Raw genomic sequence first — 24,720 nt, 5'->3', positions numbered from 1 at the left:
GAACTGGCAGACTAGTCAGGAACGAGGGAAAGATGAACGGAGCAAAGTACAGAGAGATCCTTGATGAAAACCTGCTCCAGAGCGCTCAGGACCTCAGTCTGGGGCGGAGGTTCACCTTCTAACAGGACAACGACCCTAAGCACACAGCCAAGACAAAGCAAGAGTGGCATCATGATAAGTCTTGAGTGGCCCAGCCAGAGTCCGGACTTGAACCCGATCGAACATCTCTGGAGGGACCTGCAAATAGCTGTGCATCAACGCTCCCCATCAAACATGATAGAGCTTGAGAGGATCTACAGAGAAAAATGGGTGAAATTACCCAAATACAGATGTGCCAAGCTTGTATCATCATACCCAAGAAGACTGTAATACCCAATAGCATCATAGCATCATACCCAAGAAGGCGGTAATCGCTGCCAAAGGTGCCTGAACAATACTGAGTAATGCAACTGAATACTTATGTAAATATGCTTTTTCAGTTATTACTTATTAATTGCTTTGCAAAAATTTCTAAACCCCTGTTTTCGCTTTTTTATTATTGGGTATTGTGTGGATTGATGATTTAAAAAAAATAATTTAATCCATTTTAGAATAAGGCAGCAACGTCACAAAATGTGGAAAAAGTGAAGGTGTCTGAATACTTTCTGAAAGCACTGTACATGCATTTTGGCAATATTGGCCAAAATGCAGCTATTATAAAATGAAGGATCTTTGCATCTGCAGAACCTGTTTGGTCAATATCTCTGTAAAGCGGCAAGCTTCAAGCCGGTGCCAGGAAGTCTAGGTCCTAGATTGAAATATCAGGTAAGGTGAGGTCCAGATGTCCCCTCTATTGTTAAAATGTATGAGGACTTAGCAGAGAAACCCAAAGGTGTTGCAGGTTCATTAGCAGGATTGGCTGACTGCAGAAGGGTTGTAAATGCTGTTAATAATGTTGCAAGGTGTTTATGTTACTGTTTGATGATTGGCTGAAGCCTTGTTTGAATTGTTTGTACTCCCCAGGAGAATGTTGCATTACTTGGGTCAACTGACTTTCTAGAAGCTTCTGTAAAACATTGTAATGGGGTGCTTTGTAATTGGGTTGGGGAACTGTCGATAACACTTTAATGTAATTGATATCTGTGATTGGTTTGTAGGGGTTACCACCCCCATGTAGATCTACCCCACAGGGTTTGATGACCTATAAAAGGTAACCCCCACAAGGTTTGTTGTCGATCTTCTGGAGGTGCGCGTGGCACTGCGTAACCTTTTGGAGGTGTCTGCTTGCACGAGGCTGAAGGGCTTGGACAAGCAGAGACAAGGATCGATCCTGCGGTGGTTAGGTATTGTATAGGGGATTCGTTATTGTTTCATAAAATAAAGTTTAGTGGTCCAGTGCTTGACTCGGTGTTTTACTGAACTAGACTAAGGGAGGGAGGTGGGGGATTAGCTCTAGGAACATAATTATACATTTAGATGGACAAAGGCAAATTAGGGAAACTCAGCATGGTTTTCTACATGGGAAGTTGTATCTCATGAATCTGGTTGTGTTTTTTGACGATATGACCAAAAAGGTTGACGAGGGCAGAGCTGTAGATGTTTGTAGACATAGAAGGAAGCAGAGGGTGATAGTGGAAGGTTGTTTTTCGGATAGGAGACCTGTGTGCCTCAAGGTTTGGTGCTGGACCCATTGCTGTTTGTCATTTATATCAATGATTTCATGGTGCACGTAAAACGCATGATTAGCAAGTTTGCAGATGACGCTAAAGTAGGTGGTATTGTTGATAGAGAACGTGGTTGTCAAATATTGCAGCAGGATCTTGGTCGGTTGGCTGAGGAATGGTTAATGGAATTTAATGCAATGAAATGTGAGGTGTTGCATTTTGGGAAGTCTGACAAGCGCAGGACCTAAACAGTGAATGAAAGGTAGGACTCTCAAAATTGTTGTAGAGCAGAGGGATCTAGGAGTGCAGGTACATTGCTCCTTCAAAGTAGCGTCACAGGTAGATAGAGGTGGCCATAAAGGCTTTTGGCACATTGGCCTACATCAGTTCAAGAATAGAGTATAGAAGTTGGGAGGTCCTGCTACAGTTGGATAAGACATTTTTGAGGCCACATTTAGAGTATTGTGTTCAGTTTTGGTGTCTATGTTATCAGAAAGATTTTGTCAAGCTGGAAAGGATGCAGAGAAGGTTTACGAGGATGTTGCCCGGACGATGGCCTGAGCTATAGGGAGAGATTGAGCAGGCTAAGATTTTATTCCTTAGAGCGCAGGAGGATGGGCAGAGTGTAACCTTTCCTTGATTTATATTGCTTAAGTTTTTGGTCAGTTGTTTTAAATGTCCATTTTTTTAAAGTATTTAGTATCTTTTGAAAATCAACAAATTGTATATACTGGAAATGTGAAATAAAAACAAAAAATGCTGGAAACACAGCAGGTCAAGCAGCATCTGTGGAAAGAAACAGTTAATAAATCATTTCTCCACGAGAAGCTCAAATGAAACCACTACCTTGGACGATATAAAGTTATTTGGTAGAGTATTTTTCTGAATACATGTAGTAAATAGATTCAAATCTAAATTTATATTTGCCTTTATTTTACAGCTAAGAGCATCACCTATAAACTCACCAAAGAACATCATGGAATCACAATGTAAGATTTATTCTATGCAATATACCTACGAATTGTTTATTGTATCAAGACCTCCGTACATTTTCTTTCCAATAACTTTTTTTCCAGAATATCACTCTCCCATCCCCGCTGCAAATTTCTTTCAGCCCAATCTGTGATGCCCTATTCAAAATTAACCTTACTTTCCTCTCCATACCACTATGATCATTTCTTTACCACCCAGGCATTTTCCCCCAATCTTCCCTCCCATGTTTCTCTCACTGATAATCCTACCCTGATTATTGTTACCATGACAATCTTCTCTGTCAATTATTCTCTTAATTGATCATTCCTTCTCCCCTGAATGCCCTGTTACTTTCTCAAACCATCTCACACTCTCCCTTTAGTAAATGATCACATAAAAGGACCAGTCAACGCAATTACGTGCAAAACTAGTTTTATCATACTCATTGCTCTTGGTATTACGTTCAATAGAATATGATACTTCAGTGCCTGGGATGTGGCGCTTGCACAGTATTACAATGCATGTCAACAAAGTTAAAGAATTTCCAGCTGCCAAAATTTCTTAGTTCCCTTCAACTCTGGTAGCATGTGTTATTCTTATCTAAAAAAATAGGGGTGTCAAATTGGAGTTTTTGTTCATTGATAACTTCACATTTTGTATATTTATCCATTTCCCTTTACTTCCAGAGTTTTGGAAATATCAACATTTTTGGAAATGAATTAAGAAACTGAAAAATCAAAAGTTACATGTGCTGAAAATCTGAAATAATATAGAACAGTATAGAACAGTCCACCATGTCTGTTGACATTGATGCCAAATTAAACTATTCCTTTCTGCCCTCATATAGAGTCAAAGTCATACAGCACGGAAATGGGCCCTTTGGCCCAACCTGCCTATGCCAACCAAGAACCATATGCACTAGTCCCACCTACCTGTGTTTGGCCCATCTCCTTCTAAATCTTTCCTATCCATGTCCTGTCCAAATGTCTTTTAAATGTTGTTATCGTACATGTCACAAATCCCTCATCGGGCAACGTTCCATATATCCACTACCCCTCAAAAATTTGCCCCTCAGGCTTCTATTAAATCTTTTCCTCTCTCATTTTAAACCCGTGTTCTCTGGTTCTTGATACTCTGGGTAAAAGACACTGTGCATTTACCTTATCTGTTCCCCTCGTAGTCTTATATATCTCCATAAGATTGCCCCTCATTCTTTTGTGCTCCAAGGAAGAAGGGTCTCAACCCAAAACATCACCCATTCCTTCTCTCCAGAGATGCTGCCTGTCCCGCTGAGTTATTACAGCATTTTGTGTCTATCTTCGGTGTAAACCATCATCTGCAGTTCTTTCCGACACAATATTCCAAATGCAGCCTCACCAAAGTCTTGTATAATTGTGTGGCACAGTGGTGCAGTGGTACAGTTGCTGCCTTACAGTGCCAGAGACCCCGGTTTGATCCTGACTACGGGTACTGCCTGTATGGAGTTTGTACGTTCTCCCTGAAACCGCATGGATTTTTGTCCAGGTATTCTGGTTACCTCCCACATTTCAAAGACATGCAGGTTTGTATATTAATTGGCTTCTATAAATTCTGTAAATTGTGTGTAGGATAGAACTAGTGTACAGGTGATCATTGGTCAGTGTGGATTTAGTGGCTGAAGGGCCAGTTTCCACGCTGTATCTCTAAACTAAAACTAAACTAAACTAAGCTATAACATAACATCCCAACTATGTTCATTACCTGACAATATCCTTGAAGACCAATGGACTTCTTCACCACCCCATCTACATGTGAGGCCAGTTTCAAGGAACTATGTACCTGTAATCAAAGATCCCTCGACTCCACAACACTCCGAGGGCCCTGCCATTCACTGTGTAAGTCCTGCCCTGGTTTGACTTCCCAAAATGCACAACCTCACGCCTCTACATAAAAAAAATCTTTATCCTTCAATTTACTGAATATTCATATGCCTATGTAATAGCCTCTTATATGCTACTATCATAACTGCCATCACTACCTCCCCTAGAAGCTACTTTCAGATGATTACCACTCTCTGTATAAAAAAACTAGCACTGCACATTTCCTTGAAACTTTCCTCATATAACCTTAAAGTTTGCCCTTCTAGTATTTGACATTTCCACTTTGGCAAAAACACTGATTCTACCTTATGTATCTCTCAGAAATCTATAAACTTCTATCATGGAGCATAGAACAGTATAGCACAGGAACCGGCCCTTCAGTCAAAATATCTGTACCAGACATGATGCCGAGTTAATCTACTCTGCCTGTGTGTAATCTATTCACATGCATGTGCCTATCTAAAACCTTTTCAATACCACTATAGTAGATATAGATCAGTTTTCATTCCACAGAGAGAAAGAGGTGAAATGTCGCCTGATGAAGTTATATAAAATTATGGGGCATAGATAGGATATATATGCAGAATCTTTTTCCCATGATTTTCCATTAAATTTAAGGTCAGTGGAAGGAGTTTGGCAAAAAAGTTGGCATGTTCATGGTGGATCAAAGGACCCCGTTTTGTGCTGCACTAATCTATGGCTCTACAACTAGAAAACTGTGAAAGTTAATCTTGTAACAGAGCAGGCTAAAGTGTTCTATATCTACTTTCTAAGGTTATTTAATAACATGCCATATAATAGGTTTGTCAACAAGAAAAAAACAAGCTGCCCAACTAGAGAGAAAAATGTCAGTTTACAGAAAAGAGAGAGCAATTATGAAAGACTGTTTGCAGATTACTGCAATGTGAACCGGGAGTCAGTAGAGTCATAGTCATACAACAAAGTAACAGGCCTTTCGGCCTAACCCGTCCATGCCGACCTAAATGCCTCATTCAAGCTAGTCCCATTTGCCCATGCCCAGCACAGATCCTTCGAAACCTTCCATATCCATGTGCTTGTCTGTTAAATGTTATTACTGTACCTGCCTCAACTACTTCACCCAGCAGTTCATTCTATAGGACTATTGCTCTTCTCTAATATTTATTAATCACGTGAACTTAAGTGTGCAAGCCACAGTTGTTAAGTTTGCACATGATACAAAACTTGAAGGTGTAGTGAACTGTATGAAGGATGGTCGGACACTTCAGCTCTAGAGACCCGGGTTTGATCCTAACTACTGTAGGGAGTTTGTACATTCTCTCTGTGACTGCACGGGTTTTCTTCGGGTGCTGCAATTTCCACCCACACTCCAAAGATATACAGGTTTGTAGGTTAGTTGGCTTCGGTGAGATTGTAAATTGTCCCTAGTGTGTAGTAAAGTGCTAGTGTACGGCGTGATCGTTTTCGGTGGGCCGAAAGGCCTGTTTCAATGCAGTATCACCGGGTCCACATCAACCATTGATCATCTGTTTACACTGGTTCTATATTATCCCACTTCCTCATTCACTCCCTACACATTAGAGGTAATTAATCTACAAACCCACATATCTTTGGGATGTGTGAGGAAACTGGAGCACCCGGTGGAAAACAACATGGTCACATGGAGAACATGCAAACTCCACACAGACAGCATCCGAGGTCAGGATTAAACCCAGGTCTCTGATGCTGTGAGGCAGCAGCTCTAACAGAAAAGCTCCTGTGCCCCCCCCAACTATCCTCTGCATGAGATTGCCAATTACCTGCACAGTGACGGAGAAGAGGGACCTGGTTCACAGCAGATACTCATCCAGGTGAGGATGAGGGAAGAGCACAACTTTTGATATCCACAGATGTTATCTCCAGATCTGCTGATAGATTTAAAATAGGGGAAATGTTTTAAAAACATCTGAGGCAAGTTTTATTACAAAGTGAGTGAAAGGTGACTGAAATGCGTTGCCAGAAGAAGCAGTGCAGGTAGACATAATAGCAATATTGAAGAGACGTTTAGGCTGGCAGATTTACAGGCAGAGATTGGGGAGATATAGACCACGTGCAGGCAGATGGGATTAGGTTTAGTTGGCATCAATTTTGACACATATAAGCAAAGGGGCTGTTCTTGTGCAGAACTGAACAATGATCCATAGTCAATTATCCAAGCCATGGGCATGTCTTTGGAATATAGGCAGAAACCAAATCACCCTATGGAAACCCACATGTTTACAGGGAGAATGTGCAGACTCTGCACAGACAGTATCTGAGGTCGGGATTGAAACTGGATAGGTCACTTGAATTGTGAGGCAGCAGCTATACTGTACCTTTGTGCTATCCTATTACTCCATATTTTGAATGAACTCAATGACTAAGCCTCCACATCTCTTAGAAGAAAATTCTAAAGATTTGGAGGGGGTAGTTTGGGTGGGAAAGGATGAGTGAACCAAGGGTTTGCAGAGGGAGTGGAAAAGGGTGGGGGTGGGAAGATGTGATTGGTGATCACGTTGGAGGTGATGGAATTGTCGGAGGATGACGTCCTGGATGTGGACGCTGGTGGGAGACAGGTGAGGTAACTCTATCCTTGTTCTGTCTTGAGGAAGGGTTTCAAGGTCAGTTTATGGTCACATGTACCAATTAAGAAATTTGAGTTATCATACAGCTATACTAAGTGAAATGCAACAAGACACACTACCACATAAAAGTTAACATAAACATCCATCACAGTGCTGAGGCCCAATCAATTCCCTGTAACTCTCTCCTCCGCCTGGTGGAACCTGTCCTTACCCTCACCTACTTCCCTTTTGACTCCTCATACTTTCTGCAAGTTAAAGGTATAACCATGAGCACTCGCATGGGCCTTAGCTATGCCTGCCTTTTTGTTGGTTACATCGAACGGTTCTTGTTCTATATGCACACTGGCACCAGCCCTCAACTCTTTCTGTACTACATCAATGACTGCATTGGGGCTGCCTCCTGCACTTGTGAAGAACTCATTGATTTCATTACCTTTACCAATAACATCCACCCTGCCCTTAAATTCACAGACTATCTCCGATACCCCTCTTCCCTTTCTTGATCTCTCTATCTCCATCACAGTGGACAGACTATGGACTGACATCTTCTATAAACCTACTGACCTACAGTTATCTGGATGATGCTACCTCTCACTGTGCCTATTGCACAGATGCTCTACCCTTCATTCAATTTCTCCATTTCCTCCACATCTGCTCCCAAGATGAGGCTTTCCATTCCAGGGAATGCAAGGTGTCCTCTCCCTTTAGTAAATGTCCAGTCATAGAAAGATCCCTGACCCGCATTTCATCTGTATCTAGTAGTTCTGCTCTCACTCCATCTCCTCCAGAGGGACAAGGATAGAGTTACCCTGGTCCTCACCTTTCATCCCACCAACCTGTTCCCTCGCCTCCATCCAGGGACCCCGGCAGTCCTTCCAGGTGAGACAGAAGTTAATGTACATCTCTTCTATCCTCATCTATTGCATCCAGTGTTCCTGATGTGGCCTTGTGTACCAAGCATAGACTCAACGACCGTTTCACCAAAGAATGCCGCTTGGTCTGGAAGGCCTAATGGATCTCCCGGTTGTGAAACATTGTAACACTTCCCATACCCTTGCTGACCTTTCTGTGCTGGACTTCCTCCATTGACAGAGTGATGGCTAACACACGGTGGGGGAACAAACCCAACGGGTCTGCACTTGGTCTAGTAGCATTTAAAAGACACTTGGACAGGTGAATGGATAGAAATAATTTAGAGGGTCAAATGCGGGCAAATGGCACCATCTTAGATGGGGCATCTTGGTTGGCACGGATGAGTTGGACTGTATGGCGTGTTTCACAGCTGTATGAATCTATGACTTTATCCATGTCTATCTAAAAGCCTCTTAAATGCTACTGCCATGTCTGGTTCCACCACCACAGCACATTCCAGGAACTTCCCACTCTCTGTAAAAAAAAAAAAAATGCCCTGAACATCACCTTAAAACCTTTTCCCTCTGATCTCAAATCTATACCCTCCAGTCTTTGACATTTCCATGCTTTGGAAAAAGGTTCTGACTGTATATTCTATCCATACTGTTCATAATTTTATATACTTGTGGAAGGTCTCCTCTTAAACTCAGATGCTTTACCCAAGTTTGTCCAATGTCTCCTTAAAGCTAATACCCTCTTTTTCAGACGTTAAAAAATTGCCAGAAATATCAGCCTGCAATGAAGACCTGAGGAAAGTTTTGCACAAAAATCCTACCATCGTGAAAGAATTGCATAAATTAGTTGAGCAAGGTTTGGCTGACAAATTAGAAAAGCTTGGGATAAAACCTGTAAGTAATTATGCCAGTATATGAGAATAGAAATATTAATTTACATCAAATATCATGCAAAATTAATAATATGTTTGAGATCAAGAAGAAGATGGTATTGGGGGTCTTAGAGTCACAGTCCTACAGCACGGAAATAGGTCCTTCAGCCCAACTCATCCATGCCAACCAAGAAGCCCCATCTAAGCAAGTCCTATTTGCCTGTATTGGGTTCATATGCCTCTAAATCATTCCTAACCATGCACTTGGCCAAGTAAGTCCCTTTTAAATATTGTTATTGTGCCTGCCTCAACTATCTCTTCTGGCAGCTCATTCCATATATCTACCACCCTCTGAGTGGAAAATGTTGCCCCTCAGAACGTTAACCTTTCAGCCCACCATGTCTGTGCGAACATCATGCAAAAACCATCACTTATCTACCTACACATACGCATATCCCTCCATCCACGCATATCCATATGCCTATCCAAAAGTCCTTTAATAACCACTACCATATTTGCGTATCTAACGTTTAAGAAGGAACTGAAGAAGGGTTTCGACCCGAAACGTTGCCTATTTCCTTTGCTCCATAGATGCTGTCTCACCCGCTGAATTTCTCCAGGATTTTTGTCTACCTGCGTATCTAACGTATTTGGTCTTTCCTATAATATGATGACCAAAACTGAACCGATACTCCAAATATGGCCTCATCAACATCTTGTACAACTGTAACATAACATCCCAACTATCTCCACTTCTGAAACAAAGGGACAACATTGCCTACTCTCCAGTCATCTGGGATTTTGCCTGTGGCTAGAGAAGATACAAAAATCTTTGTCATGGACCATGCAATTTCATCTCTTGGCTCGCTCAATAACCTAGGATAGATTTATCAACTTTAATGCTCTGCAAGAACCCAAACACCACCACCCTAGTATGTTAGTATTCCACACACTGATCTCAATCTGTTCCACATCCTTCTCCTTGGTGAATAGTTCTATTAGCTTTAAAATATATGAGAACAGGACTGGTCCACTAGTTAAAGTTCTAAATTTGGGCAAGGCCAACTTTGATAGTATTAAACCTATTTTCAAATTTGCAAAAGTTGATTGGAATAGGTTGTTTGTGCGCAATGAAACATCTGGAATGTGAGATTCATAAGTTCATAAGGTCTAGGTGTAGAATTAGGCCATTGGGCCCATTAAGTCTACTCCGCCATTCAATCATGGCTATCTATCTTTTCCTCTCAATCCCATTCTCCTGCCTTCGCACATAACCCCTGAACACCCTTAATAATCACGAATGTCAATTTCCGCTTTAAACATTTCCATTAACATGGTCTCCACCAAAGATACTAGAGGAGCAAGATAGACCACTCCTAAGAAATCCAATGGATTGACGTGTAGTCTGCAATGGAACGCAACGGAACATCACTTCCACCATTTTAGGAATAAGACCCCGACCTCCGTTATGCCTCTCGCAGTTTAATCCATGTTAGTCCATTGGATTTTGCAGTTTATCTTGGTCTATCTATGATAGACCAGTATGATCTTTGTTTATAATAAATAAGGTGCTTCTTTAAAAAAAAAAATTAAAAAGGGAAACTGTGTATAAAATGAGTGACAATGCGCAATGAAAGGTCTCTGGACCATATGCATTCTATGATCTTTGGTCAAATCAGTATTGTGGGGGAACGGTATGTGTGTGTTTCTGTGTGTCAATCAATAGTCAATAGTCTATTTAATTGTCATTTGGACCCCTGGAGGTCCAAATGAAATGCCGTGTGAGGGCAAGATAGAGATAATAGATTTCAAAGTTCCTCATGGATCAGAAGCAACTTTGATTTAAAGCAACTCATGATGTACATGAGCCATTCTCATGATGTACATATTTTTTTTTTGCTGATAAGATATGAACATAAGCCATGAGGCAAATATTTGCCTATATTTATATATTATAAACACATGTATGTATATATATATTTTTTTTGAAGATGTTACTCGGGAAATTGATGAGGGTAACGCAGTGGATGTTGTGTATATGGACTTCAGTAAGGCCTTTGACAAGGTTCCTCATGGAAGGTTGGTTAAGAAGGTTCAATGGTTGGGTATTAATGGTGGAGTAGCAAGATGGATTCAACAGTGGCTGAATGGGAGATGCCAGAGAGTAATGGTGGATGGTTGTTTGTCAGGTTGGAGGCCAGTGACGAGTGGGGTGCCACAGGGATCTGTGTTGGGTCCACTGTTGTTTGTCATGTACATCAATGATCTGGATGATGGTGTGGTAAATTGGATTAGTAAGTATGCAGATGATACTAAGATAGGTGGGGTTGCGGGTAATGAAGTAGAGTTTCAAAGTCTACAGAGAGATTTATGCCAGTTGGAAGAATGGGCTGAAAGATGGCAGATGGAGTTTAATACTGATAAGTGTGAGGTGCTACATCTTGGCAGGACAAATCAAAATAGGACGTACATGGTAAATGGTAGGGAATTGAAGAATGTAGGTGAACAGAGGGATCTGGGAATAACTGTGCACAGTTCCCTGAAAGTGGAATCTCATGTAGATAGGGTGGTAAAGAAAGCTTTTGGTGTGCTGGCCTTTATGAATCAGAGCATTGAGTATAGAAGTTGGGATGTAATGTTAAAATTGTACAAGGCATTGGTGAGGCCAATTCTGGAGTATGGTGTACAATTTTGGTCGCCTAATTATAGGAAGGATGTCAACAAAATAGAGAGAGTACAGAGGAGATTTACTAGAATGTTGCCTGGGTTTCAGCAACTAAGTTACAGAGAAAGGTTGAACAAGTTAGGGCTTTATTCTTTGGAGCGCAGAAGGTTAAGGGGGGACTTGATAGAGGTTTTTAAAATGATGAGAGGGATAGACAGAGTTGACGTGGAAAAGCTTTTCCCACTGAGAGTAGGGAAGATTCAAACAAGGGGACATGACATGAGAATTAAGGGACTGAAGTTTAGGGGTAACATGAGGGGGAACTTCTTTACTCAGAGAGTGGTAGCTGTGTGGAATGAGCTTCCAGTGAAGGTGGTGGAGGCCGGTTCGTTTTTATCATTTAAAAATAAATTGGATAGTTATATGGATGGGAAGGGAATGGAGGGTTATGGTCTGAGCGCAGGTATATGGGACTAGGGGAGATTATGTGTTTGGCACAGACTAGAAGGGTTGAGATGGCCTGTTTCCGTGCTGTAATTGTTATATGGTTGTTATATGGTTATATATATATATATATATATATGATACACACATATAAATGTGATATTGATGTATATAATTATATAAAACACATAAATATTTCTCTAGTTTCTTATATATATATACACATATATTCATTATATATATATATGATGCGTAAAAATGGGTATATAAATATATAACACACACGTTTATATATTTCTCTAGTTTCTTTCTTGTGATCTCTAATTTTGTTGAACCTTTTTTTTCTTTCATTCAACCTCTCTCTCTGAAATCCTAATATTGTGAATAAAATATCAATGAACACATGCCAAGATATTGTTTCATTCTATGAAATGTAGTGTATACATGTAGTGTAATGAAATGTAGTGGATACATACCTACATTGATGCAGAAGTGTGAGCTTTAGACATGAATACTGCGCATTGCTACCATAGTTTCGTTTTTAATTTAACATATATTTGAAGAAAATCTAACATATATTTGAGGGAAATGAGTTACTGTATTTCCCGGCAATGAAGACGCACCACCATTTGAGTTGCAAAATTTTGAAAAAAGGCTGGCAGTTCTTTGACAAGTATTCCGTAGTTCGGTGTAGGAGATCTTGACAACAAGAATCCTGGACCCACTGTCGACATCTGAAATTACAGTAAAATATCATATAGAATTAACTTATAAGAACAATTTTTATTATAACTACATACCTGCAGAATGGATGATATGTCACTTAAATGCAATTGTTTTCAGGGGTGGGGAGAGACATGTATATTGAAGATGCATTTTTCCTCTAATAGATCAATTTATCTTAAATATAGAAGAGCTTACACTACCATGCATGCCTTACAACAAGAACCAAACCAAAAATGTACAGCAGTGTAAAAATTGAAACCTTTATTATTGTTTAAGAAGGAACTGCAGATGCTGGAAAATCGAAGGTAGACAAAAATGCTGGAGAAATTCTCCAACATTTTTGTCTACCTTTATTGTTGTGGTAAGTCTAGATCTATAAAAGAAGACTTTCTAATAACTTGCTCATGTACCAAAAAATGATGTCTTATATAATATAATACATTGTCGGGATCATAAGAATAGAATTGTATATGTTACAGTCATCATACATTGGGAAGGAAATGAAGGCTTTAATGTGTGCTCCTCGTGGCATGTCGTTGTTCCCTATAACACCATTTATCATGTATTTTAACCATCATTGATCCGTGTACATTGTGTATATTTAACACCATTTGTCCTGGATTTTAAGGATACAAGGATACAAAGGACATTTATTATCACATACACCAATTGGTGTAGTGAAATTTGACTTGCCATGCAGCACACAGATAAAGATAAAGATAAGACCCAACATTAAAAAATTACCAATAAACATAAAAACATCCCCCCACAATGGTTCCCACTGTGAGGGAAGGCACAAAGTCCAGTCCCCATCCCCATGTCCACCCATAATCGGGCCTATTGAGGCCTCCGCAGTCGCCGCTACGGAGGTCCGGTGTTTCAGGCCGTTCTCGCCGGGTGATGGTGCTCCGGCATCGGGTGAATCCTCTCAGTGGCTTGGGGTGCCAGGAATGGCTGCCCCCTTACCGGAGACCGCGGCTTCAGGGTGTCTGACAGGCCAAGCTGGACGGAGCTCCAACACTGACGATCTCGGTGAGAGATCCCAGGCTCCTGATGTAAAGTTCAACGCCGCGGCCCGCAGCTCCGCGATGTTTTTATTGGCGGTCCCAACATTGGAGCTCCAGCGCTGCACCGCCACCGAAGCCGAGGTTCTGGGCGGTCCCCTCAGGAAACGCCGCTCCAGATCCTCTGGTAGGCCACGAGGACGTGTCGAAGGTACAGCCTGGAGGAAAGCAGCCCCTCCGACCAGGTAGGGACTTGAAAAAGCAGTTTCCCCCTTCCCCCCACCCACATAAAAAAGGCTAGAACTCCGAAAACAAAAACTCAACTAACTAACCGCGGCTTGGAGGTCCCGAATCGGCCGCTTCCTACCGGAGACCGTAACTTCACGGTGTTATAGGCCGCGGGCCGGCGGTCGGAGCTCTTCTCTGGCGAGGAATCCCAGACTTCGCTAGGGAAAGTGCACGCTGTCCCCGCGACTTCAGGGTGTTATAGTCCGCGGGGCCAGCGATCGGAGCAATTCTTCTGGCGACCCCGGCTCCGTGATCTGAGTTATAGGAAGAGCTACACGACAGAAAGTAATAATTTTTTTCTTACCTTTCGTCTTTAGTGGGAAACCTGAAGAAAGACAGGTCGGGTCGCTTACATTGGCTATTCGAGCACATTACAGCAGAACAGCACTACGCTTGGAGATGTGGACGCCATGACAGAAGCCCAGTAAAAAAAACCTCATATATTTGATTTCCAAAATGGTGCGAAAAAATTTACCCATGACGCCCATGACCAACTACAGCTTTTTCGCCTAGTGGTCTATCTTGCTCTTCTAGTATCTTTGGTCTCCACAGCCTTCTGTGGCAATGAATTTCCACAGATTCACGACCCTCTGACTGAAGAAATTCCTTCTCATCTCCTTTCTAAAGATGCGTTCTGTTATTCTGAGGCTATGAACTCAGGTCATAGACTCTCCCACCAGTGGAAACATCCTCTCCATATTCACTCTATCCAGGCCTTTCACTATTTAGTAAGTTTCAATGCGGATGCCTCTCATCCTTCTAAACTCCAGTTAGCACAGGCCAGTGTCATCAAATGCTCCATATATGTTAACATTACATTTTGTTTTTGTACTCCAGCCATCTCTAAATAAATGCTAGCATTGCATTCGCCTTCCTTACTACCATTTTATTGTAGATGGCACTTACCTGTGGCAACATTTTGCCAGCTGCACGACAGAAAATCTTCAAATATAGTATTTCTCAGCTAAAAGAATCTGCGGAAACCAGTGATGAAAGTAGCGAGTTGCGAATGCATTTAAATGCATTTGCGCTACTGCGATTTCCCGGAGGTAGCGACTGTAAGGGAATTCCTGATCGGAGGGGAAACCCTGACCTCGCGGAGGCTCGCAAGTACTGTACCTGTAAACACCGAGGAGGCCTTCATGGAGTATGGAAACGTGGTCGTTGGACAGTACTACAAGTGTGGTTGAAGTGAAGGGGGCCTCGGTCCCCCTTTCCTACCATCCAACGTACAGTAAAAGCACTGTCCCACGGTACGAGTTCATTCCAAAAGCTCTCCAGATTTAAAAAAAAATCAAACTTGTGGTAAGCACAGAGAATGAACATAGCGGGTAAGTCGGAGCTCGGGGACGTCTTTTAGCGGCTCATAATGCTGATGGCAGGTACTCGGGAAGACTCGCTATTGGCAGGTAAGCACGGGAAGACTCGTGAAGATTTTTCAACATGTTGAAAAATGTCCACGAGAGCCCCGAGTACCGACGTATCGCCATTACCGTAAATCTCCGAGTTTGAATCAGGGTAAACTCGGAAGAGCTCTTGGAATGAACTCGTACAACTGGACAAGGCTTTCACTAGAAAACAAAGTGGAGGTCAAGGTCTAGGCTGCTTTACCAAAGGGAGCTGAGGGAATGCTCCGTGTTCTGTTTCACAGAGACATGGCCCACCCCCCAGCTCCCCAGATTCAGAGGTCCAGCCTGAAGGTTTCTCCATCCACCGTACGGACCATACGCAGGCATCTGGGAAAAGGAGAGGAGGGGGCGTCTGCCTCATGGTCAACTCTGCGTGGTGCTCAGACGTGGCAGTTCTGTTAAATCCTGCTCTCCGCACATGGAACACCTGGCGGTGAAGTGTCGCCTCTTCTAACTACCGAGGGAATTCACCTCCCATCATCCTGACCGCGGACTATATCCCACTTCATGCTGCACGCTGTGGCCAACAAGCACCAAACAGCCTACCCCGAGGCGTTTACCACCATAGCCGGGGACTTTAACAAAGCTAACCTGAAGAAATCGCTCCCTAACTTCCACCAACATGTCTCCTGTAGCACCAGAGGATCAAACACCCAAGATCATTGCTACACGACTATCAAAGACGCCTATCGCTCTATCCCTCGCCCTCAATTCAGAAAATCTGACCATTCAGCGGTGCTGCTTCTTGCTGCATACAGGCAGCAACTGAAGGAAGCACCCCCAGAGGTGAGGACTGTACAGAGCTGGTTGGGGGAGGCAGAGGAACAACTCCAGGACTGCTTGGAGTCAGTGGACTGGGCAATGTTCAGGGACTCGGCAAAGGACCTGAATTAATACGCTACAGTGGTTACAGACTTCATAAGGAAATGTGCGGAGGACTGCGTTTCAACAAAAACCTTCTGAGTGTTTCCTAACCAGAAGCCTTGGATGAACCTTGAGATCCGCTTTCTTCTAAAGACCAGATCCCCGGCATTTAGGTAGGTGTTGCAGAGGTCTATAAGAAATCCAGATACGACCTTGGTAAGGCCATCAAAAAGGCCAAAAGGGAATGAGACGGATGTTCGGCAACTAGCAGGGCTTGAATACCATCCCTCCTACAAGGCAAAATCAGGAAACAGCTCAAACAACAGCGAAGCATCACTCCTTGACGAGCGCAATGCGTTGTATAGGGCTCTGGTGAGACCACATCTGGAGTATTGTGTCCAGTTTTGGTCTCCGAATCTGAGGAAGGACATCCTTGTGATTGAGGCAGTGCAGGCTAGGTTCACGAGATTGATCCCTGGGATGGCGGGACTGTCATACGAGGAAAGAATGAAAAGAGTAGGCTTGTATTCACTAGAGTTTAGAAGGATGAGGGGGATCTTATAGAAACATATAAAATTACTAGACCAAGTGCAGACCCGTTGGGTCTGTTCCCCCAACGTGCGGTTGTGTGGGGGGGGGGGGGGGGAGGCGGCATGCAGCGTCACACACACTAACTAACCCCCCCCCCCCCCCGCACTCATGCTAATTACCCCCCTTGATATTATATTAATATTATTAATTTGCTCCTTTTACCCCATACACACCCTATCTACTGACGCATAGCCCCCAACTTGCAGTCACATCTAGAGAGGGGGTGGGGTGGGGGGTAGAGAGTGAGGGCAGAGAGAGAAGGGGCAGAGACAGAGAGGGAGACAGAGAGACAGAGAGAGGGGGGTGGGGGAGAGGGAGGGACAGATAGAGGAGAGAGGAGGGAGAGAGGGAGGGGGTGAGGGGGGGGGGAAAAGGTGGGGGGAGGAGGGGAGGACAGATAGAGCGTGAGAGTGGGGGGGAGAGAGGGGGGGTGCTGAGGGGAGGGGGGAGAGAGAGGGGAGGTGGGGGGCAGGCAGAGGGGGGGGGTGGGGAGAGTGGAGGGAAGAGGGTAGGGGGGGGGTGGGAGGGGATGGGGGGAGGAGATTAGGGGAGGGAGGGTGGGGGAGAGGGAGAGAGAGGGGGAGAGGGGGGGGGGCGCGGGGGGGGAGGGGAGGGGAGGGGAGGAGGGAGAGGGGGGGGGGGGGGGGGAAAGGGGGAGGAGAGGGGAGGAGGGGGAGGGAGGGGGGGGGGGAGAGAGGGGGGGGAGGGGGGAGGAGGGTAGGGGGGGGGGGTGTGTGGAGGGGAGGTGGTTTAGGGGAGGAATGGTGGGGGGGGGGGGAGGAGGGGAGGGGGAGGTGGGGAGGGGAAAAAGAGGGGGAAGAGGAGGAGAGGGGGGGGGAGAGAGAGGGAGGGGGGGGGGGGGGAGAGGAGAGGGGAGAGAGGAGAGGGAGGGGAGGGGGGAGAGGGCGGAGGAGGGGGGGAGAGGAGAGGAGGGAGGAGGAGAGGGGGGAGAGGGAGAGAGGGGGGGAAGGGGTCAGAGGAGAGGGGGAGAGGAGAACCAAGGGGGGGAGAGGAGAGAGGGAGAGGGGTGAGAGAGGAGAGGGGGGGGAGGAGGGGAGGGGGGCACAGAGAATGAGGGAGAGGGGAGAGGGAGGGGGAGGGAGGAGAGGGGGGAGATGAGAGGGAGGGAGAGGAGAGGGGGGGGAGGAGGAGGGGGGGGGGAGAGAGGAAAGGGGGGGGGGAGAGGGGGAGAAGGGGGGGGAGGGGGGGGGGGGAGGGGGGCCAGGAAAGGGGGGAGAGAACTTAAAAAACATTTTAGAACCAAAAAAGACACATTCTGCAAACAATGCAGAACCAGAAGAAACACTTTTTGCAAACATTTTAGAACCAATAAACAATTTTTGCAAACATTTTAGAACCAATAGACACATTCTGCAAGCGTTTCAGAACCTGTGTTCAGTGTTATTCACAGCTCGGAGAAACGTGACCCTCTGCCTTCCTCCATCTTGAACAGACTGACTGGGGCACACCACTTCCTGGTTTTATAGTCCCTCCCCCCTGCCGCCAGCAGGGGCACAGAGAGAATGGGGAATATTGTAAAATCATTAAAATCTCTGTCATGTTTCATCGACGGGAAAAATCCTCGGCACACATATGGCGGAGGGGGGCTCTGAGCAAGGTGGCCAAAAATGACGGCCATAGATTGCGGTGTTCTCTTGTAAATCGCAGCACAGATGGCCAAAACCGGTCAAGAATAGACTTTTAGTAATATAGATAAAAGGACTGTCCAACGAAAAATGTTCCCAATGTTAGGGGAAGCCATTTAAGATTGCGGTGAGAAAAAAACTTTTTCACCCAGAGAGTTGTGAATTTGTGGAATTGCCTGCCACAGAGGGCAGTGGAGGCCAAGTCACTGGGTGGATTTAAGAGAGATTTAGATAGTGCCCTAGGGGCTAGTGGAATCAAGGGATATGGGGAGAAGGCAGGGACGGGTTATTGATTGGGGATGATCAGCCATAATCGCAATGAATTATGGTGTTGGCTCGAAGGGCCTCCTCCTGTACCTATTTTCTATGTTTCTATGTTACGCACGGTTCGATAGGGAGTACACTGATGTGCCTTCCTGAGTCCCCATTCGCCCTGATGGTATTACAGCCACAGTCACAGAGGCCAACGTCAGAAGATCTTTCAGGGGTTAAACCTTCGGAAGGCGCCTGGACCTGATGGTATGCCCGATCGAGTTCTCAAAACCTGTGCAGATGATCTGGCAGAGGTTTTTGCGGACATTTTCAACCTTTCACTTCTGAAGTTCCCACCTGCTTTAAGAGGGCTTCAATAATACCGGTGCCCAACAAGAATAAGGTGATGTGCCTCAATTACTATCAACCAGTGGCACTAACATATGTGGTGATGAAGTGCTTTGAGAGGTTGGTTATGGTGCACATCAACTCCTACCTCGACAAGAACCTCGACCAACTACAGTTTGCATATCGTCACAACGGAGGATGCAATTGCTCTGGCTCTCCACTCCACATTGTACCACGGACAATAAAAACACCTACGTCAAGCTGTTGTTTATAGACTACGGCTCGGCCGTTTAATACCATCATCCCTTCCAAGTTGGCTACCAAGCTCACGGAACTGGGCCTCTGCGCATCCCTCTGCAATTGGATCCTCGACTTCCTCATCCACAGACCACAATTTGTTCGAATTGGAGGAACCACTTAATCCTCAGTAACAATTAGTACGGGAGCACCTCAAGGCTGCGTGCTCAGCCCCGTGCTTTACTCACTCTATACCCATGACTGCGTAGCTGGACATAACGCGAACTCCATCATCAAGTTCGCCAACAACACCCCTGTTGTTGGATGAATCACAGATGGGGACGAGTCGGAGTATAGAAATGAGATTGACCGACTGACCAAATGGTGCCAGCACGACAACTTAGCTCTCAACATCAGTAAGACCAAGGAACTGATTGCAAGGAGCAGCATGAATGGGTTTGTTAAGAATGGTGACCAACGGTGGTTTGTTTCGACAACCACAGACCTACCAAAAATAAAGTCCTTGAATTTTGTGCAGGCAAAAACCACAGCTTGTAATTCCTTTTTGATCTGGGCATATCGCTGCTCAGTCTCAGACAGGGTACGGGAGGCATGAGCAATAGGTCTGCAGTCTCCTTCGGTGGAAGTCTATAGGCAAGCGGCTCCAAGTCCATATTAGGATGCATCACACGTGAGTGTCACTGGTAGGTTTAAATCAAAATAAGCGAGGGTAGGGGCACTGGACAATTGTAATTTAAGGATTTCGAAAGCACTCTGGTGTTGTGGGTACCAAGACCATGAAGTGTCCTTGTCGTAGGGGGGCAGAAATTTCGCTAAGTAATTTTGCTAACTAATTTCCCCAAGTAGTTAACTAATCCCAGGAATCTCTGCAAACTTGTCATGTCAGTGGGAACTGGCATCTCGTTGATGGCAATTATCTTGGAGGGGTCTGGTCTGAGGCCATCACTGGTGAATACGTGTCCGACATAATGGACCTCCTTGACGCGAAATCTGCACTTCAGATGGTTGAGATTGGGATGGATGTCTCTTGCACGGTATAGTATCTTTTTCAGGTTGGCATCATGTTCAGCCATGTCATGTCCAGCAACAAGAATATCGTCGACATTCATGTTACAGGGATACCCCGTAAATAATTGTTCCATTGTACGCTGGAATACTTTGCTGGCAGAGTTGATGTCAAAGGGCATCCATAGAAATTTGTAACGATGAAAGGGGGTGCCGAACGTGGTGAGATTGGATGAATCAGGGTTCAGCGTGATCTGCCAGAATTAACTTTTGGCATCAAGAACGGAAATCACAGAGGCACTGCTTACCTGGGCAGCAACTTCTTCCACTGTGTGCATCAGGTAGTGCAAGTGTTTAATCGCTGTGTTCGGGTCTCGGGTTGATACAAATTCGGATTTATTCTTTGTTTTTCTTTGTTGCAACCACCATGGTGGAAACCCAGTCGGATGGGTCGGTAACCGTGGCAATGACACCCAGGGAGACTATTCGCTGAAGCTCATTGTGTACTCTGTCACGCATAGCATGTGGAATGCAGTGTGGTGCTCGTACCACAGGTAAGACATTTGCAGAGGTGACGATGTTGTATTTGATGGTTAGCTTCCCAAGCTTATCATCAAATAGTTCCTTGTACTGGGAAAGTATTTGATGGACAGCAGGCCCAAAAGTTACTAGTCCTAGGTCCTGGCACGCGTTAATGCCAAGCAGAGTTGCAGCTTTCCCACGGACAATGAAAAAGTTCAACTTGAGAGCTTGTGACGCTAGGTGGCAGTTCAGCTCAGCTTCTCCAATTGGGTGTACCTCCCTCCCCGTAGGCTAACAAAGTGGCCGAAGCGTTTACAAAACGTTCGGCATTTTTGATCCGTATAATTTCGGTAATGGCATGACGTTGCATTTGGCTCCGTGTCAATCTTTGCAACAGTAATGGTATTGTTGACACGAAGTGAGACTTCAGGGTCGACTTGCTTGTTCGAGGAAGCAACCAGGGAGTGTATGTTATGACTGTTATCTTCACGCTCGGGAAGAGCGACTGGGGAAGGTGCTGGTAGCTCTTGGTACTTGATATCAGAATCTTCATGTTTTAACAGGTGTACAGACTGCCTTGGGAGTGAACGATTCCTACGGGCCCGGCAACATTTAAATAAATGGTTTCTCCTTTTGCAATAATGGCATCGTTTTCCAAAGGCAAGGCACAGTTCGTGATCCACGGGGTGGGACCCGCCACAAATAGAACACCTCTTAATAAATCTTTGAGATTGTCGAGATGATGTGTGGGGCTGGGAGCACTGGTTACGGTAGGAGGTGTCGGTATGAGGAATGCCGTCTGGGCCCCATGGATTTAGTGTGAGAGATCGTGATATCAGCAATACGACAAGCATGCTCAGCTCGGGCCAGGGTTAGTTCAGTATCACGAAGTAATTCATCACGTACTTTATCACTGAAGATTCCACCCACCCGTCTGTCACGGACGTGTTCATCACACATATTAGTAAAACGGCAGCGTGCAGCAATATGTTTCAGGTCGCTGATATAATTTTGCACAGGCTCGCCTTGTTGCTGGTTTTGAGCAAACCATTTAGTACGTTCCAGTATGGAGTTGGCACAAAGGTCACATAGCTGTCTGAATTTAGTGAGCAGAATCATCAATAATTTCAACAGGTACCACAAACTGATTGTTGTGATCCAGAACTGCAGGAGCATCGTCGAAATGCTCTGCTCGTTTGATAGCTTCTGGGCCAGCGACATTGAGTAGTATAGAGACACGGTGTTCTTGTGGAACGTTGCGATGAGCAGCTCGAATGTAATGGTTGAAAACACGCTCGAAAATCCGCCAACGTTCTGCGAGGTCAAAAATCAGAGGATCAGTTTACGGAATGAGCTGGCCATGGCAACATGAGAAGAGGGACAAAACAGGTGAAAACAAAACACTGGAAATAAAATAAACACCGATATACGTGGAGTGGGTCAACCACGTCTGACACCATGTTGAGTGAACCAAACATACTCAATGATCTGGTACAACAGTATTTATTGAGTAATGCATACAGCACACTACAGCATGTTACTTCTACTGTGCAGCAGCACTGACTGGCAGCACATGTCATGTTGCGATAATATGGGCGATATCGCAGGTGACCTGGGCGCTACAGCCAGTCCTGGGGCAGGCGATCTGGGAACTGCAGCTAGTCCCGGGGTTCGCGGGCGATTTGGGAACTGCAGCTAGACCCAGGGCTCGCAGGCGGCCTGGGCACTGCAGCCAGTCCTGGGGCAGGCGACCTGAGAACTACAGCTAGTCCCGGGGACACGAGGGATCTGGGAACTGCAGCCAGTTCCAGGGACGCGAAGGATCTGGGAACTACAGCTAGCCCCAGGCACACGCGAGATCTGGGAACTGCAGAAAACTAATTGATAAACACATGAAAACTATGTATTATTAGTATGTATCATTACTAATTTATGTATTATTAGTATGTATTATCACTAATTACTAATTTAGTTAGTATGTAATATTAACTCCATTTTTTAACTATGGCGATAGATGTGGCCCACCATCCGCTCACAAATATGGGTCCTGGCCCCTATGCAAGAAAGGTTGCCGACCCCTGGACTAAACCAAACCCTTGACCCTGGCCCGCCAACCTTTTTTCAAAATTTGGCAACTCAAAATGGGGGTGCGTTTTTGACGCAGGTGCGTCTTCATTGCCGGGAAACATGGTAGTTACCTGAAAATGGCATTGCCAGTAGGTGGTTAAGAAGGCTTTTGGTTTGCTGGTCTTCATAGGTTAGGCAATTGAGTATAGAAGTTGGGATATTATTTTACAGTTGTACAAAGCATTAGTGAGGCCACATTTGAAGTATTGCAGGTAGACAAAATTGCTGGACAAACTCAGCGGGTGAGACAGCATCTATGGAGAGAAGGAATAGGCGACGTTTCGGGTCGAGACCCTTCTTCAGACTGATGTCAGAGTGTGGGGGGGGGGGGGGGGGGGGGGGGGGGGGAAAAGTAAAGAAGAGGTGGAGACAGTAGGCTTGTGGGAGAACTGGGAATGGGGAGTGGAAATTTTATTTTCATAGGGAGTAAGCGGAGCTGCGGGATATAGAGGAGACTCTTGGTGATTCTCTTTTGGTCGCTCTGCTATCGAAAATATACCATGAAGCTGAAAAGAATGCAGAGATTTACAAGGAGAATCAAGAACTAAAGAGCATAGGTTTCAGAGGAATGATGTAATAATATGTTAACAATTCCAAGATATTTGCAGTAATAACATGGAACGTGTTCATTTTCTAGGATGCTCAAGGCATTTCTGAAGAACAGCTTACAAGAATTCAGTATACTATTGATTTTGACAGAGAAGAAAAAGCAAAAGGATTGCCAAACTTTTATCTTTATCGTGAAAGCTTGGCACGCAAGATTCAGGATAGGATTAGTGGCAAAGACAGCATTTGTCAATTGAAAAGTAAGACTCATGAAGAATCTAGTAATTTGCTGTTTTAGCTGCTCATAACAGCATAAAATGTAAGTAGAAGTAAAGAACTTGCAGAAACGGACACAACGTGCTTGAGTAACTCAACTGGTAGGCAGCATCTCACGAGAACATGAATAGGTGACATTTCGGGTTGAGACCCTTCTTCAAACCCTTCAGCGTAAAGAAGGATCTTGATCCGCAACATCACCTATCCATGTTCTCCAGGGCCTGGCCTACTGAGTTACTCCAGCACTTTGTGTCAATTTGAGCACAGAATTTAATGCTAGTTGTGAGACTTTGTGTCACCTCGTCAATAGATTTGTGCTTACTAATGGGTGGATCTTTGTAGAAGGTAATTTTGTGCTATACCCGTAACCTGTATCTGGCTTTACTCAGGCACAGAAACAAAATAAAACAGCTCGTAGATCAGTGGTGAAGGCCTTAACAATGTGCACTGGGAAAGACTGAGAGAATCCAAAGTGCTTCAAAGATTCACAGTACCTACAGCATTTTATATTCTCATGACACAATGGTTACTTGTGGATTTGAAATAAGCCATCATTGATCAATGTCTCTAACTTTTCAACGTTGTCTTTCCCCAGTGTTATCTTTAACTTTATGTTTCCTGTTGTTTAGTATGCCACTCTCCCTATTTGTACCATACAGTATACCTGTATGGAGAATTGATTAGGTGAGTTTATTTTAAAAAGTTGTTAATTGCTCGGTACATTGACAAAGAACAGCTGTAATCTCTAGGTTGCAATGGATAAGTGCCTAGAACTGTGAATAAATATACCTTCTTCATGCTGGAATCACCCTACATCGCTAAGGATGTGTGTGTGTAGGCACCAAAGCTGGAGTAACTCAGCAGGTCAGGCAGCATCTCTGTAAAAAAGGAATAGGTGACATTTCAGGTCAAGACCGTTCTTCAGACTGAGAGTCGAGGAAAGGGAAACGAGAGA

At 44.5% G+C, this 24,720-nt stretch overlaps 1 protein-coding gene across 1 annotated transcript in view; it reads left to right on the top strand.

Annotated features, from left to right (window-relative positions):
• The window catches only part of LOC129698011 (cilium assembly protein DZIP1-like), a 55,337-nt gene that overhangs the window by 8,675 nt on the left and 21,942 nt on the right, over positions 1 to 24,720 (top strand). The window contains exons 2-4 of the mRNA XM_055636822.1: positions 2,584 to 2,632; positions 8,674 to 8,816; positions 23,581 to 23,749. Of these exons, the coding sequence (XP_055492797.1) occupies positions 2,620 to 2,632; positions 8,674 to 8,816; positions 23,581 to 23,749 (325 nt within the window). The 5' untranslated portion in view covers positions 2,584 to 2,619. The remainder of the gene's footprint in view (positions 1 to 2,583; positions 2,633 to 8,673; positions 8,817 to 23,580; positions 23,750 to 24,720) is intronic.

Source organism: Leucoraja erinacea, chromosome 6, assembly GCF_028641065.1.
Source record: "Leucoraja erinacea ecotype New England chromosome 6, Leri_hhj_1, whole genome shotgun sequence".
NCBI lineage: Eukaryota > Metazoa > Chordata > Chondrichthyes > Rajiformes > Rajidae > Leucoraja > Leucoraja erinaceus.
The sequence above is the reverse complement of the archived record's forward strand: the minus strand, read 5'-3'. Positions and strand labels throughout refer to the sequence as shown.